The sequence below is a fragment of the Empidonax traillii genome, unplaced genomic scaffold, assembly GCF_003031625.1.
Source record: "Empidonax traillii isolate 1590-97213 ecotype Southwest subspecies unplaced genomic scaffold, ASM303162v1 scaffold245:size1430315, whole genome shotgun sequence".
Taxonomy (NCBI): Eukaryota; Metazoa; Chordata; class Aves; order Passeriformes; family Tyrannidae; genus Empidonax; species Empidonax traillii.
The window spans coordinates 727230-740642 of record NW_020955438.1 but is presented as its reverse complement, the minus strand read 5'-3'; the positions used below and the strand labels follow the sequence as shown (position 1 = coordinate 740642).

The 13413-nt window shown below is 47.4% G+C and overlaps 2 protein-coding genes across 3 annotated transcripts in view; one reads left to right on the top strand and one right to left on the bottom strand.

The window, feature by feature from the left end:
• The first annotated feature begins 1589 nt into the window (after positions 1-1589).
• The window catches only part of LOC114059846 (proline-rich protein 33-like), a 16884-nt gene continuing 5060 nt past the window's right edge, over positions 1590-13413 (top strand). Inside the window, exons 1-2 of one of the 2 annotated variants that reach the window (XM_027888744.1) lie at positions 1590-1776; positions 7345-7480. In XM_027888744.1, coding sequence (XP_027744545.1) covers positions 7460-7480 — 21 coding nt within the window. In that variant the 5' untranslated portion in view covers positions 1590-1776; positions 7345-7459. Of the gene's footprint in view, positions 1777-5603; positions 5667-7344; positions 7481-13413 lie in introns of those variants that run through there. The other variant, XM_027888745.1, reaches the window with a different exon arrangement.
• LSP1 (lymphocyte specific protein 1) overlaps positions 11794-13413 on the bottom strand; it is a 49479-nt gene continuing 47859 nt past the window's right edge. Inside the window, exon 11 of the mRNA XM_027888797.1 lies at positions 11794-12646. The gene's annotated coding sequence lies outside the window, so the exon portion shown is untranslated. The remainder of the gene's footprint in view (positions 12647-13413) is intronic.

Below are 13413 nucleotides of genomic sequence, written 5' to 3'. Positions count from 1 at the left end.
GCCCTGCTCACCTGCCAGCAGCTCCCCAGTAGCCCTGCCTCTTCTACCTCCTGCCTCAGCCATCCCTTTCTCTGGGTGACAGGAGGGGGAAGGTCAGCACTTTCCTCCTGCTGCTGGAGGGAGTTTTCCCCAAGTGTCCCAAGAGATAACTCTTAATTTCCAGCCCCACGGCTTAGTTTTGGAAGGGTCTGTTCTCCCACTACTAATCCTTGAGAGTTCAGAGTTCAGTTCTCATGTGCGTGACATGAGATTTGTGTGATGCCCAGCCAAATCCAGGAAGGAAAATTGCCTTTTCCTTAGGATCCTGTGCCAGATCCCAAATCCTGAGGACCCCAATTCTTCCCTGATTTTTCTCCATTTAAACCATTAATTAAACCATCCAGTAGCCCCTCTGTAGTGTTACCCCCCAGCAGCACCCCTTGCCAGGGATCCCACTTACCTGGAGGAGCGGAGAGAAGGACCAAGCTCCCTGTGGAAGGCCACGGGCAGGCTGGGATCTGCGAGCGTCCCAAGGTGATGCAGCTCTCAACTTATAGTGACATTTGATCGTCTGCAAGAGCCGATTGGCCCCAGACTCCCCTACGCTGGGCAGGGAAGGGAAGGGAGCAGGGATGGGGCGGGGAGGGGGATGAGATAGAGGGGGAAGCAAGGGAAGGGGGAAAAAAAGGTCATACCATGTATAGGAGCAGCTGGAGGAATTGCACAGATGATGCTAAGATGGAAGGGACATGTTTGGAGAAAAAAAACTCCAGGGCTTATGTTTCTATATTTACAACCCACCAGGCAGGCAGAGCTCAGAGAGGGGTATCTGAGGCAAAGTCACCTCAGAAACAAATTGTAGGGCCCCACAGCTCCGTGTTGCACGGTCACTGCTTAAAACCTGGTCATGGCAGCCTGGCTCTTGCAATCTCAACACTCAGCAGCAACCTCTGCTCTCCCATCCGGGCAGGGGCTCTTCCCTGCTGCCCCTCCACATGCAAACAGTTTCAGCTGCACCGCAGGAAGGTTTATGGACCTGAGGAAGGTTTATGGACCTTCCGTGTCCAGTTCTCTTTGAAACCAGCAGTCACAGATGTGTGAGAAGTCAGAACACAGCACATGTGTTGTGTGCATATTTGTGTGCAAGTGCTGTGCTGTGCTCACCCCCCTCTCACTAAGACTGTCAGGGCTCTGCCACACACCAGGGCTTGAGGAGACCTGGAACAAAAAGCGGGAGAGCAGGAATGCAGCAAAAGAGCTTGGTTGACTCACACCACGCTCAGAGCCTTTCTTAGCATGATATGAAAGCATTATTTAAGTAAGGACTTCCTACGGAGGGCAAACCCCAGATGGCTGGACCCCACCTAGTATCCTCTGGGTGCCTGGAGTGGTTTTGCTGCCTGAGCTCACTCCACAGTTGCACAGCTACTCCAGCAGAGGATTGCAGTGCCTCGCACAACTCTCTGGTTCACGGTTTCCATTTCACTAAATCTCACAGGCTTCAGCTTCCCATCTCCTTCCTCCCGCCCCTCTCCCCTTGGCAGGGCTCTCCAGCAATGCAGTGTGTGCCCTCCAGTGTGCCTGGCAGCTCCAGCACCCCCTTTCTCCCAGCCTGTAGGAGCAGAGGAAAAACTTTGGGAGCTGCAGGGCAGGCGATATTTTTGGCCCAGGTCACAGATTGATTCCTGCCCACTCTTTCCCTGCTGCTTTCAAGAAAGGGTTCCCTACCGAGGATGTAGAGACAAGTTTTTAAAGCTGTGGAGTGGGAGCACAGCACTGCAGCTTCCCATTCACCAGGTAACGTGCACGAGCTAAAATCTCCTCTCCAGCTTGCATTCTCCAACTGCCCAACAGCTTTTCCTCCTCCCTTCTGCAACGCAGCTCCAGCCAATGCTTTTGTTACTTGTCAGGTGGGAGGGGGACATTGTATCCATCCTCAGCATCCTTGCTTCACGTGGGAGTTTGCCGGGTGGGGGAGGCGGGGAGGGCACCCCGCGCTGCCGAGGGGAGCAGCGTGTGCGTGGGAACACTCGGCCGGACCTGGTATCATCACCTGCGCTCCCCCTCCCCAGCCCTGCTGAAAGCACTAACACAGCAAACCAGCTTTCACGCTGCATTTTCAGCACCAATCAGCCAAGAAGTGGTACCTTCCACTGGCTAATTTTCCTCAGGTGATCCACCAGCTGGGCATACTTCCAAGAAATATCATATTTGCCCAAACTAGCAGCAGAGTGGGGATGTTCAGGGGGCGGGGGGGGGGGGGGGGGGGGGGGGGGGGGGGGGGGGGGGGGGGGGAGGGGGAAGGTATCCCAGCTGTTTCTCCTATTATGTTTGCGGTGCACCCACTTTGGCAACGGCACTCACCAGTCGCCTTTGCCTGCCTGCCAGTTACAGGCTGTCCCTGCTGCTGGTGGGGCATCGCAACTCAGTGCCAGGGACTGGATCAATCAGTTAAAAAACCGTGTGTGTGCAAGGGAATGGGAAGCCTGGCCTTACACCAGGGTGGCTCTTGGCAGGTGTGGGCCTGAACGCTCCCGTGGGTCCATCTGGCCCACCTGCTGCCAGACATTTGGCAGGGGCAGTGCGAGCATCTTGCAGAGTTGCACAGCCTCCACCAGAGCAGTGCTGCTCGTGCACACTGGCAGTGGAGCGCTCCACATCACTCAAATTTCGCTCTAAGCATCTTGACAAACGTGACATTGATACAAGCAATGGGAGGGACAGGTAACCAGACTCTTCTCTCTGCCACCGCGCTCTTTTCAAATAATGAGATAAGATGCAAACATTGCAGCCTGCAGTATTCTCTCAGTTCTTGTGCTCAGCTCAGTTACTCACCAGGACATGCCAGGCAACTGCTCCAGACAGCATCCATCATACATCATGTCATGCTCTGTCTTCCCCTCCACCACCCCCTGTGAGCATGGCCCTTCTGCTCAGTACTGTCCCAAAGGACATCTGTGCATCCTATGGGCTGCCTCTCTCAAGAGCGCACACATCCATGTCATGCATCTTGTTTCCAGCATGATCTGGTTCCCTCTTCCCATGGGACTGAGGGTACCTTCTCCAACCCTCTGGAAAGAGAGCTTGTCTGATGCACACATCTTCCATTTGCTCTGCTGTCGCCTTGTTCACAACCAAGGCTCATTCCCCACAGCCCAATTTATGTTTGTCCTTTCTTCCCTTTGTGGGTCTCTCTATTCCCTTCAGCACATAATTATAATCCTCTCCAACATTTCATGCCTTATTAGTTGCACACCTTGTGCTTTTCACACATTCCCTATGTCAACTCCTTATTTCACGTCTGGATACCATCACACAGCAATTTCATTCACAACCTGTAACATTTTTATCATCAGCTTTGTCTCTACTGTAGATTCTCCTGCTCTAGGATATACATTTTGTGCTGTCTTGACATCATCTCTTCCCCCTGCATCAGCAGCAAGGTTATTGGGACCGTTGCAGTGCAGCCACACCCTAGAGAGTGAGCAAACCAGCACCAGCTACCTCCCAGTCCCTACTGATCACATGGACCAGATGAGGGAGGGCTGGTCCCAGCTGTGGCTGCACGCCTACTGAAAGCTATTCGATTTTGTTAGGTGAGTGTCAGGCACCTCTTATTGGAGAAACCCCTCTCACCAGGTGCCAGGTGAGGAGACAGCACCAAGGCCAAATAGCAAACATGCAGGTCACAGACATGAACCAGGGTCTCAAACCACAAAAAGTCCATCTGCCTGCTGACCTCAAGCCAGAGCCTGGCATACTTTTACAGTGACAGCATTCCCCACCTGGGAGAGGATACAGCAAACCAGTGTTCCTCCTTGAACAGGAACTAGAGGCTGTAATCAGCCCTTGCAATCTTTTCAGGCCATTGGTGGATCTATTGAAGCAACCAGTGATCTCGGGGGAGATGCCTTTAAATACAATGCACACGCATTAGCAGGATAATTTTACAAACTGCGTAAATATGGGCAGTTTGGCCAAATGCTTGTGTGTGGGTTTTTTTTGTTTGATCTGGGTTTTTTCCCCAAAATACCCTTTCCCTGAGCTCATTGCACACCAGTCAGTGGGCAGCACTTTCATGGGTCATTGCCTCCTATGGCTGGATAATGCCCAGCCAGTGAGCTGAAAAACCACTGGAAAAGTTCATCTGAAAACCTCTACAGTCCTGGAAGTCTGAAATCCTACCCACATTCATTAAAAACTACAGAGTTTGTAAATAAAATCAGCTACATCCTTCCATTAAACAGGTACTCTTTCACAATCCAGGAGAGACCCAATTTCTGAAATAAATGCCTATCCCTATGCACCAACTACTCTCCAATGCTGAACAAATGGAACTAGTTCCAAAGCAAGCCTTGCTTTGGCCCATGAGTCAGGCAAAAGAACCTCCAGAGATGCATCCTCATCCAATCTTGCCCATGACTGCACTTACACCTTCACGGTAGAGCCACAGAGGAACTTTCACTGACACTTTGTCATTGAAAAATTGTTAGAGTTATCCAAAGTGAATTTATTTATAAGGAAACTGTGTTTTACTTGAGTTGTTTCATCATTCACAGTTTGAATGTTTATTCCCCTTCCTCGCCAAAGTTATTTGAACACTTTCAAAACAACATTTTACTTTTTTGCATGATACAGATACTCTGGTTTTGGCATGTTTGTCCACTTAATCAGACGTTAGCCTTGAAATAATTGGAGGTATCCAGAAAAATGCATTGATTAAGCTGACAGGGAAAGGATGGCGATGTGTTTTTCTGCTTTGTGACACTCAGTTATAAACATTTTACCATGATTCACAGCAGGTGGGAAATGGGAATCACAAAAGCCATTTGGGAAGGGAAAGTAAATTTTTTACCCAGTTGCCCCCACACCCTTTCTTCTCTTTATCCTGCCCTAGAAAAAGGGATTCTGCAGTGGGGTTTAATCAGCAGTTCAAGGTTAGAGTAGATGCCCTATGTTCATTGAACGCTCTTTCCAAGTTAATTGAAATAGCTGTCAATAAAAAGGCAGATCAGATAGTGGCTAGGTACATTCAGAGAAAGGACAGAATATATATAATTAATTATTTTCTGTTCCTGAGTAAAATCTAATGACCTGTTTTATGCAGCCAGTCAAGCAGAGATCAGAATAGGCTAAAATTTAATAGTCAGCTCCTCTAAGCATCAGCAGACCATTGTCATTTTACTGGGGATAACAGGATCCTGAGGAATGTGAAACAACTCATATGTGCTGAGCAAAGACCATCTTTCCTCCCTGGCTCCTCTGATACCACCTGCATGGCATTTGGGCTCAGGATCTCTGTCCTTGGTTGTCCCTTGTTTCCCCAGAAGCGACCTGGTGCAGTGTTTGCCATGCCCAGTGATGCACCTCTTGCAGCAGTTGCTCAGATACAGGGCAGAGCAAATAATTGCCAAATTCTGGGTTCACCTACCTGAATCTTGGCTGGGGAACCTCAGGGTGCCAACACCTTTTCCTGATGGTGACTTCATAACGTCTCAAAGGTCCAGGGACATAAAAAGGAGAATAAAGGGCAACAACCAAGCTTTCTCTTATTAGTGACCAAATGACCTATGTATGCCTCCATCCACCTTCCAGTTACTGCTGTTCTCCTACTTGCATCTGGTAGGAGGGAATCAACCAATACTTCTGTGGAGGACTCTAGTGTGTCATCCCTTCTGTGAAACTCGGTTGGTAGGAAAATCTGTCCCTATCCTATCTCCTCTCAGCCTGTAAGAGCAGAAACTCTACATCTTTTCATAAGAAACAGGAAGCGATCTGGACACTTCCTACTTCAGCATGTGCAAACATAAGCTCACCCTTTGCCTCATTCATACAGTACATCCTGCAAACACACGTGTTAGGCTGGCATGACAGCAGTGGTGACAGCAGCAGAGCAGGTTACAGGGTATCCTTCGGCATTTTTAAAATCTGTTGAAATATTCTTATTCATAATGGGGGGAGGGGGGAGCTGTCTACATTTCCTATTGGGTTGGCTCTGGTTGTTACTGTCTGTGTTTTTTTCCAGCAACATTTTCAGTGTTGGAGACAAAGTCACTAGTGCTCCTAAAAAACAGCCATCAGTCAAACAGGAATTAATTGCAGTAGGGTATTTGCATGAAGGATCAAGCACCTTTCTCCAATCCTTCCACAGGTCTGCACTGCACTAAAGAGCAGCATGTCCTGCAGAGCCAGGCATGATTTCATCAGTCATCAGGGAGGCAGAGAGGGAAAAAGCAAATGGAGAGCTCACCTCTGATACCAACCCAAAAACACCGCCATATACCTCCCTGATGAGAGCTGATCTCATCAGATGGGCCACAACCCTCATGGATGTAGGAAATGCTTTGCTACCTTGATCCACAACACAGTAACTCCAAGTCAGATTAGAGATATATTAGCACAGGGGGTGAGTGAGCAGCAAGGCTTAGCAGTGTGGTACTGGAGAAGCAGCAAGAATTTGCCTTCAGAGCTGGCTTTGTGGCATAGCTCACCAGCATCTCAAAAGCCATATGAAACAGGCCAAGCTTAACCTGAGTGTAAAGCTGCTTTGTAAACCTCCAGAAAACTGCTCTTATATGTCCCCATCTTCCCATGAGTATATTTAACCTCCCAGCTGCCTTTACATTCACACTTAAAGGCTCCTGAAAGGCTGTGAAAAATCAAAGCCTACCCTGAACAGTCAGCTGGAAAAAGGGATGAAATTTCCCAAGGCCAAGAGGCAGTAAATAACTGTGTAGTGTTATTTACTCACAGGTAAACTCAGAGGTTATCCAGGACAAAGGTAGGCATCGGTGCCATCCTTACCGGCTCCCTTAAGCAGTCTTGAACCAGATCTTTGAGTCAAACTGCACATAAACACCCCCAAATAAAATTCACCATACTAATCAACTCCAAACACCCTCTGCTCCCAGTGCAGCATTTTCTGCACTTGCATGTCCCTCGCCAGGAACAAGCAGAGACAGAGCCAGCATTTGCTTTCTTCCGTTACTGGGAAGGTAACAATTAAAGCACAGCTCCAAATTTGCATTTAGCAACCCTGACTTTTGCAAAACAGTAAATCTGACAGCCAACTTGAAAAGCCTCCAGCTGGTTTCATTGCCTGGAGCTACTCTGCTAGAATAGCTGTCCTGGCAATATCACCATCATCTGCCCTTCACCTGTCCAGTACTTGAGATGCCGAGCTTCGCAGGGCCAAAGTTAGGAGCATGCAGTGGTGTTACTCGATAGCCCTTCTTCATGCTAATTTTAGGTGATGGAAATTTTCATGCTTTTAAAAAGTCCCTTTATTTATTTTTGAGAAACTGCTTGTACTTAGTGGCTACTGTAAACACTCTTTTCCATCTGGTGTTTTGAACTTACCTACAGGGCTCTAAAAATCACAAGAAATCAGCATCTGACATGATCTTGAAGGAACAATCAGCTGTTAATTTTATAAACTGGACCGAGTAACACGATGCACCCAACATGCACATGATTTCAGATGGAAACAAATTACACATCAGTAAGTAGTGAATTTCTTTTCCTTCAGTCAATATTGATTTCTGATTTTTGTGGTAGATTGTTTCTCCATCAATTGTTTGCTTTGGGAGATGTGCTCACTGCATCTGCTTTAGACATCTAGGGCACAATCCCTTTGGGATTCAGGAGACTGTCCTTGGACACCCTAGATCTAGACTAGATGCGTCTCCAAAGATAAGGGATCAGGCTTGACCATTCAAGACATGGCCTGGGTCTCACTCTCAGGCTATTTATGCGCAAATGGATGAGACAGTCTGACAGTGGGGATGAAGACTGAGCAACAGGATGGGAGCCAGGACCAATGCCTGCAGCTGCTGTTTTGGGGTGTCCCCAGGGAAGGTAAGCAAGGCAGGAGACCATTTGAGGTGCTCACAGCAACCACTCAGTCTCTCTGCAACCTTGAGGAAGACCTCCCTACCCAGCCAAGCACCTCTGATTGAGTAATTACACTTGCACATGGCTGCTTTCATGCTTTAGAGTGCTTGCTCATATAAATCCCAACGATATCTTCCCCTTACTTTGCTTCAGTCTCCCCCGCCGCCCCAATTCTCCCCTCATCCTCAGAAGCCCCAAGGCCATGATACTTCTTTCTATTTATTTGAAGAATGAAGAATGCATGTCTTTAGCGTTGCTAAACCATCACTTAACAAGAAGAGATGAGACACATTTCTGAAAATTTCTGATCTAAATCAAATCATTCCACTGCAACTTAAACCCCGAGGGAACTCAATGCAAAAGCACAGGGAAGTCACCTCAGGTCTGCCCCATATATATAGTAAATAATGGGTCAACACTACTGAAGTAAAGGGTAGCTGCAATTGCACTTCTTGCCAACATGAGATTCATTCTTTACCTGCTTTAAAACACATACATATGTACATACGTCTGTATGTATGTATGTAATGTAGTATCAGGAAAAGTGTGTTGAGCTGCCAAGAATTAGAAATGGACCAACCTCAGAACCTTGTTCAGCAGCATATCAGCTGCCACCTCATTATTTATAGCTGCCCTGCTCTTTAAACTTGTTTATTTTCCTTCCTGAAGGTGGTGGTGGCAGGAGGCAAAGCTCTGACATTCAGGCTCAGGTGTCTCTGAGGCTGACCTTTCTTCCAAAGAGCAGAAACTGCAGACACATTTCAAGGAACAAAGTAATTTTGAAACTCTAGACTCTTGTGTCCATTGCCTCACTGTAGGCCCAGTGCAGAGCTGCAAGGGTTGAGTAGAGAACTGTTACTTAGTGAGCACATATACACTAGGATAGACATAAAAATGAGCCTATAATTATTTTATACCTGAAAAGACTACAAGATGAAGTTTGGCCCACAGTCTCAAGACAGAACAAGTGCTACATAAAATGTAACATTCAAAAGAGACTTGAGTTATCCATCAGATAAGCTTTCCCCAAGTTTAAATAATGTTGGTTTATGGCCTGCAGGAAACAGGCACTACAACGTTTTTCAATTCCATCTTGCAAACATTTGTGTAGAACCATCTGTAAAATCCTGTTGGGAAAAAAAAGCAGCCCTGAACCCTGCCACAAGCAGCACATTTCAGTATTACCATAGCCCCCCTCATTTATTTCAGAGCAGATGCTGTAAGGGATGTTCCTGTGCTGCATAATCTAGCCAAGATGGAGAAGGAAGGAACTACAGTGAAGCAACACCTTGAGGGCTGCCTCAAGATCAGAGCAGTAATATGGGGGTTCCAGCTACTGTCTCAGACATGGCCAGACTGCCAGGGAATAGTAATTTGGGGTAGCATGGCAGAACAGGGGACAGAGACACAGGCAACCAGCAGATACAGGGACCAGGAAAGCATCACTCTTCTCCACCAGGCTCTGAGGGCAAACCTAATCCTGCAAGAAAGACTCACTCAGTACCTTAGTTTGCCCTTATGCTCAGAATATAGCAGTCCCAGAAGCAGTCTGAGCAAATGTCTCCTAATGAAAGCCTCTGACATGCCAGTCCTGCAAAAAACACAGCGGTGTGAAAACTGAACGTAGGAAAGATATGGAGCGGTCAGCTATGGAGTAAGACCAGACTGGTTACTGCTACAGAGGGGCACCCTCCTGCTGCCCTTTGCTCACGCGAGCAGGGCAAGTCCCCAGAAGCCCTTCCTAGGCGGGCAGAGGTCCCAGTGACAAGCAGAAGAGCTGCAAGCAGGGTGGCTTTGCAAAGGTCACAGTGTAACTTCACACCACACGCCGTGGTTTCTCCCCAGCAAATTCACCTGTGGGAGCTTTTCATTTCAGCAACAGATGAGCAGAAGCACTTCACCGACGCCACATTTTCTTGTGAAGGGAGCAACAAAAAACCACCACAAGTCCCTACAGTTTGCTGCTGACTGGAGAAATGAGTCTCCATCCCCTCTTAAATACAGAAATGCACATCCAGTATACCTGGGCTGCAGCATCTTTTTTTTTTTTTCCTTTTTGGCATGATGGAGGGAGGTTTCACTATTCTGGTAACCCCACTGCCACTCCCACCACCACATGCACACCATGTTACTTTGGGAGGAGAAACAGCATATCATAAAAGTTAATTTAACTGTGGAAACATTTCTTCTGGCAGATCTAAGTACCTCATAAAGAGGTACACACATCTGTTCCAAGCCAGGTCTTTCCCTGGTTCCTGACCACCACTAGAGAGCTCTGGTCTCCCATAACCCACTCGCTTCTCTGCTGTGACCAGAACCTGAATTACTGCAGTTGTTTATTGAAACCACACCTAGGTCCACGTGGGCTTTAAGTGGAGAAAACATACTTCACAAATTAACCCTCCTTCGAGAAGGACTCTCACAGAAGCAGCATCTGGAGCTTCATCTGTGCTGTCCAAACTGGCAGGCCACAAGAATAGTAACTGGAGAAGTTTCCAGCCATCTTTTCCTCCAGTCAACCCCAGAACAGAGTTGAAAAATTGCAGCAACCAGTTTGCACACATGTGAAGTAGTGCTGTTTTCACCTCAAGCTAGGATATCTCTACCCCCCACGCTATTACTGCTCCAGCCTCACTGGAAAATCCCAGCATGGCAGAGGAAGGGCTGAAGGGAAGAAGATGTGGCCAGATGGTGTCCATTCTCCTCAGCGCTCTAAGGAACATGGACTCCTTGAATTCCTACCTCCAGGGCCTGAAACAGAAGATGGAAAGGACAAGGGTACCAATAAGTAGAAAGATAAAAGCAACAAGTGCTATCTGTGAACTTTCCTCTTCCTAACACTTTAGGAAAGCATAGGGAAGGACAGCAGAAACTCTTCACTGTCACAAGTAATAACAGTGTTATTACTTGGAAGGTCACCTCCATAAAAAGGTTTTTCATTAGACAGTTCCAGATAGAGTCATCAACTCATTAGCATGCTGGGTTCCAGTACAGACAGCTATGTTGACCTTATCAAAGCTGGATAAGCAGGGGAGACAGGATTTTGGTTACAGACTGTGATGTTGCTCAGGTCTACTACCTGGGGAGGTAAGCTCTGTGCTTCCAGCTGACCATGCCCTAGAAGTCTCTACATGCTGCTCTATCTCTAAACCCAAGCACTACCCCTTCCTGTTTTACCACCAATTACCCCCCAAAGAAAAATGCAGCAAAATGACAAGTTTCTAAAATGGGACAGACACAGAGAAATCCCCTTTCCTGCATATCAAGCTTCTTTTCTTCTTATCACTGAGACTGATGTTTCTTCTCCTCCACTTTACACTCAAGCAGGGAGTAGCAAAGTCTTGGAAGACAGCTTTGCTGCAGAAACTCCTACACAAAAAAAGAACTCTCAGAGTTGCCATCATTACAACATCATCTTCAAATTTTATTAAATGCTTACAAAAAGAGGAAAATCCAGGAGGCACAAAATTTAAGCAGAAAGCACACTGATGCAGGATGGAGACAATGTGTCCTCCCTCCAGGAGAGTAGAAACAACTTGCAAAATTATGTTGGCATGGGAAGAGAGTAGGAATAAGATTTTAAAGAGGGGATGGGGGAACATGTTAACACCATGAAGTATGAAGGAGTGGGAGAGTTCAGAAACAGCCCTAGGAGCTGATTTGCAGACCTCAGGCCCAAGGCCAGAAGTGCCACTCTCTGGGGATTCAGTTTCCTCAAGTTCACAACAAGCTTTGGCCTCCCCAAACAATTCACTAGGACGCCCTTTCACCAAGGCAGCTTCCAGCATAAGAGCAGCAGCCATTTCCCAGATATCCTGTTCAGCTCCAAGTAGGTTATCAATGTGCCCACCACCTCTGACTTTCAGAAGTGTTTCAGTCACTGGCACTGGAGCCCACATGTGAGAGAATAAGCAAATCACTTTCCCAGAGAAGGGAGATAATACCAGGGGTCAACACTCCTCACACCTGGGAAAGGAGACCTCCAACCCATCTTAGATAGGTAGCAGCTATTTGAAACAAAGCTGCTGTTGCCACTGTTGAGACAGGAAAGTGGCAGGAACATTTTGGCATGGGTATGGAACTGTGATTAAAGGATGATCTGGGAATTAAACAAAAAAAACAGGACTAAGTTGAAAGTGATTTGATGTACACAGAGAAACCAACAGACAGAAGTCCCTCAAAACAGATGTTGTAGAGGAACAGAGGCTGCATTGTAAACAGGGGAAGACTTTACCCACAACTGGCATCAATAGGGTGACAAGTGGTCCTTGCACTCTCCTTACACTCTCTCTGCAGTCTTCTCAAAATCTGCCCATTGCCCTCCTTTCAAACACCAGTTCTTTTACCAGGTTGCTGTTGAGCTCTCTCTCTGCCACCACTCAGCCACCAAGGGCCACAAAAGCAGAAATTCATTATCACATAGCAAAAGCCTTGCCTGCTCAGCAGGGCAGCAGATCGCTCTCTTCCAACACTTAAGAGAGGAAACAGAGCCACAGCCTCCCATCTCCATAGCAGAGACAGATTAAAAAAAAAAAAAAAAAAAAAAAGGCCAAAGAATCACACAGAAGGTTAAAACAGGGATAGGGTTTGCCAGCTGATATAGTTCCTTTCATCCATCTGAAGGCAATGTGGGGTATTGCTCACACCCCGAGAGGAGTCAGGCTGTACCAAAGCGGACTGACATTAGCCAGAAGAGAAATATCCTTCAATTATCTTCTGTGGAGCAGAGGAAATAGTGGCATTGAGGGTTGCATCGAGCCAGGACCAAGCTCAGCTGCAAGACAAGAAAATAACAAGGTTATGGATACCATTTGACCTCTCATGAGCAACACCCTGTGTTGTACAGAGGCTGCATCTTGTCTAGCAATTACAGGTGGTTTTCTCCCACCCACTTTCACAATGCCCAGTCAGAGTCCACAATTCTGGAAATATCCATGCTCATGGCAGAGCAGGTGCCAAGGGCTGAATGCCCAGCAGAGGTCACAGCTGCACTCATGCCCCAAAGCTGTTTCCCAACCCAAAAAGGAGGAGATTAGCAGGTTTCCTCCCAAGCCCAAGAAAGCCACTAAAGCGGAGTAAGTTCCTACAGCCCCTGGCAGCCACAGCTCTGTTTGGGACCATCTGCAGAGGTGTTGGGTTCCTGCAGCTCTCCATCTGCTCCATTCACGACAGCTGGTGCAGCCAAGGGACTCCCGGACACAAATGAGTTTTCCATCACTTGATAAATGATTCTTGCATGCTGACACTCTCCCCACTAATCCTGGTTTGGGGCTGATTGCAGATGGAGTGAAGTCAGGAGAACAGTTGGGGTCCGAGTGTGGGTGACCACACATCCACCCATGGGTACTCAACCACCAGCAAGGAAACTTAACCCTTTGAAAGCCTCTTAACTTCTATCTTCATTTCCTTCCAGCTTATCACAAAACCCACGCAAGTTTCTCAGGCAGTACTTCCCCCACTGTCCATGAGTTTTCTGCTGGTAATAAAGCAAGCCTGAGTGTCCCTTTGCCACATAATGAAGCAAAAGCAATGGGGGGGGGG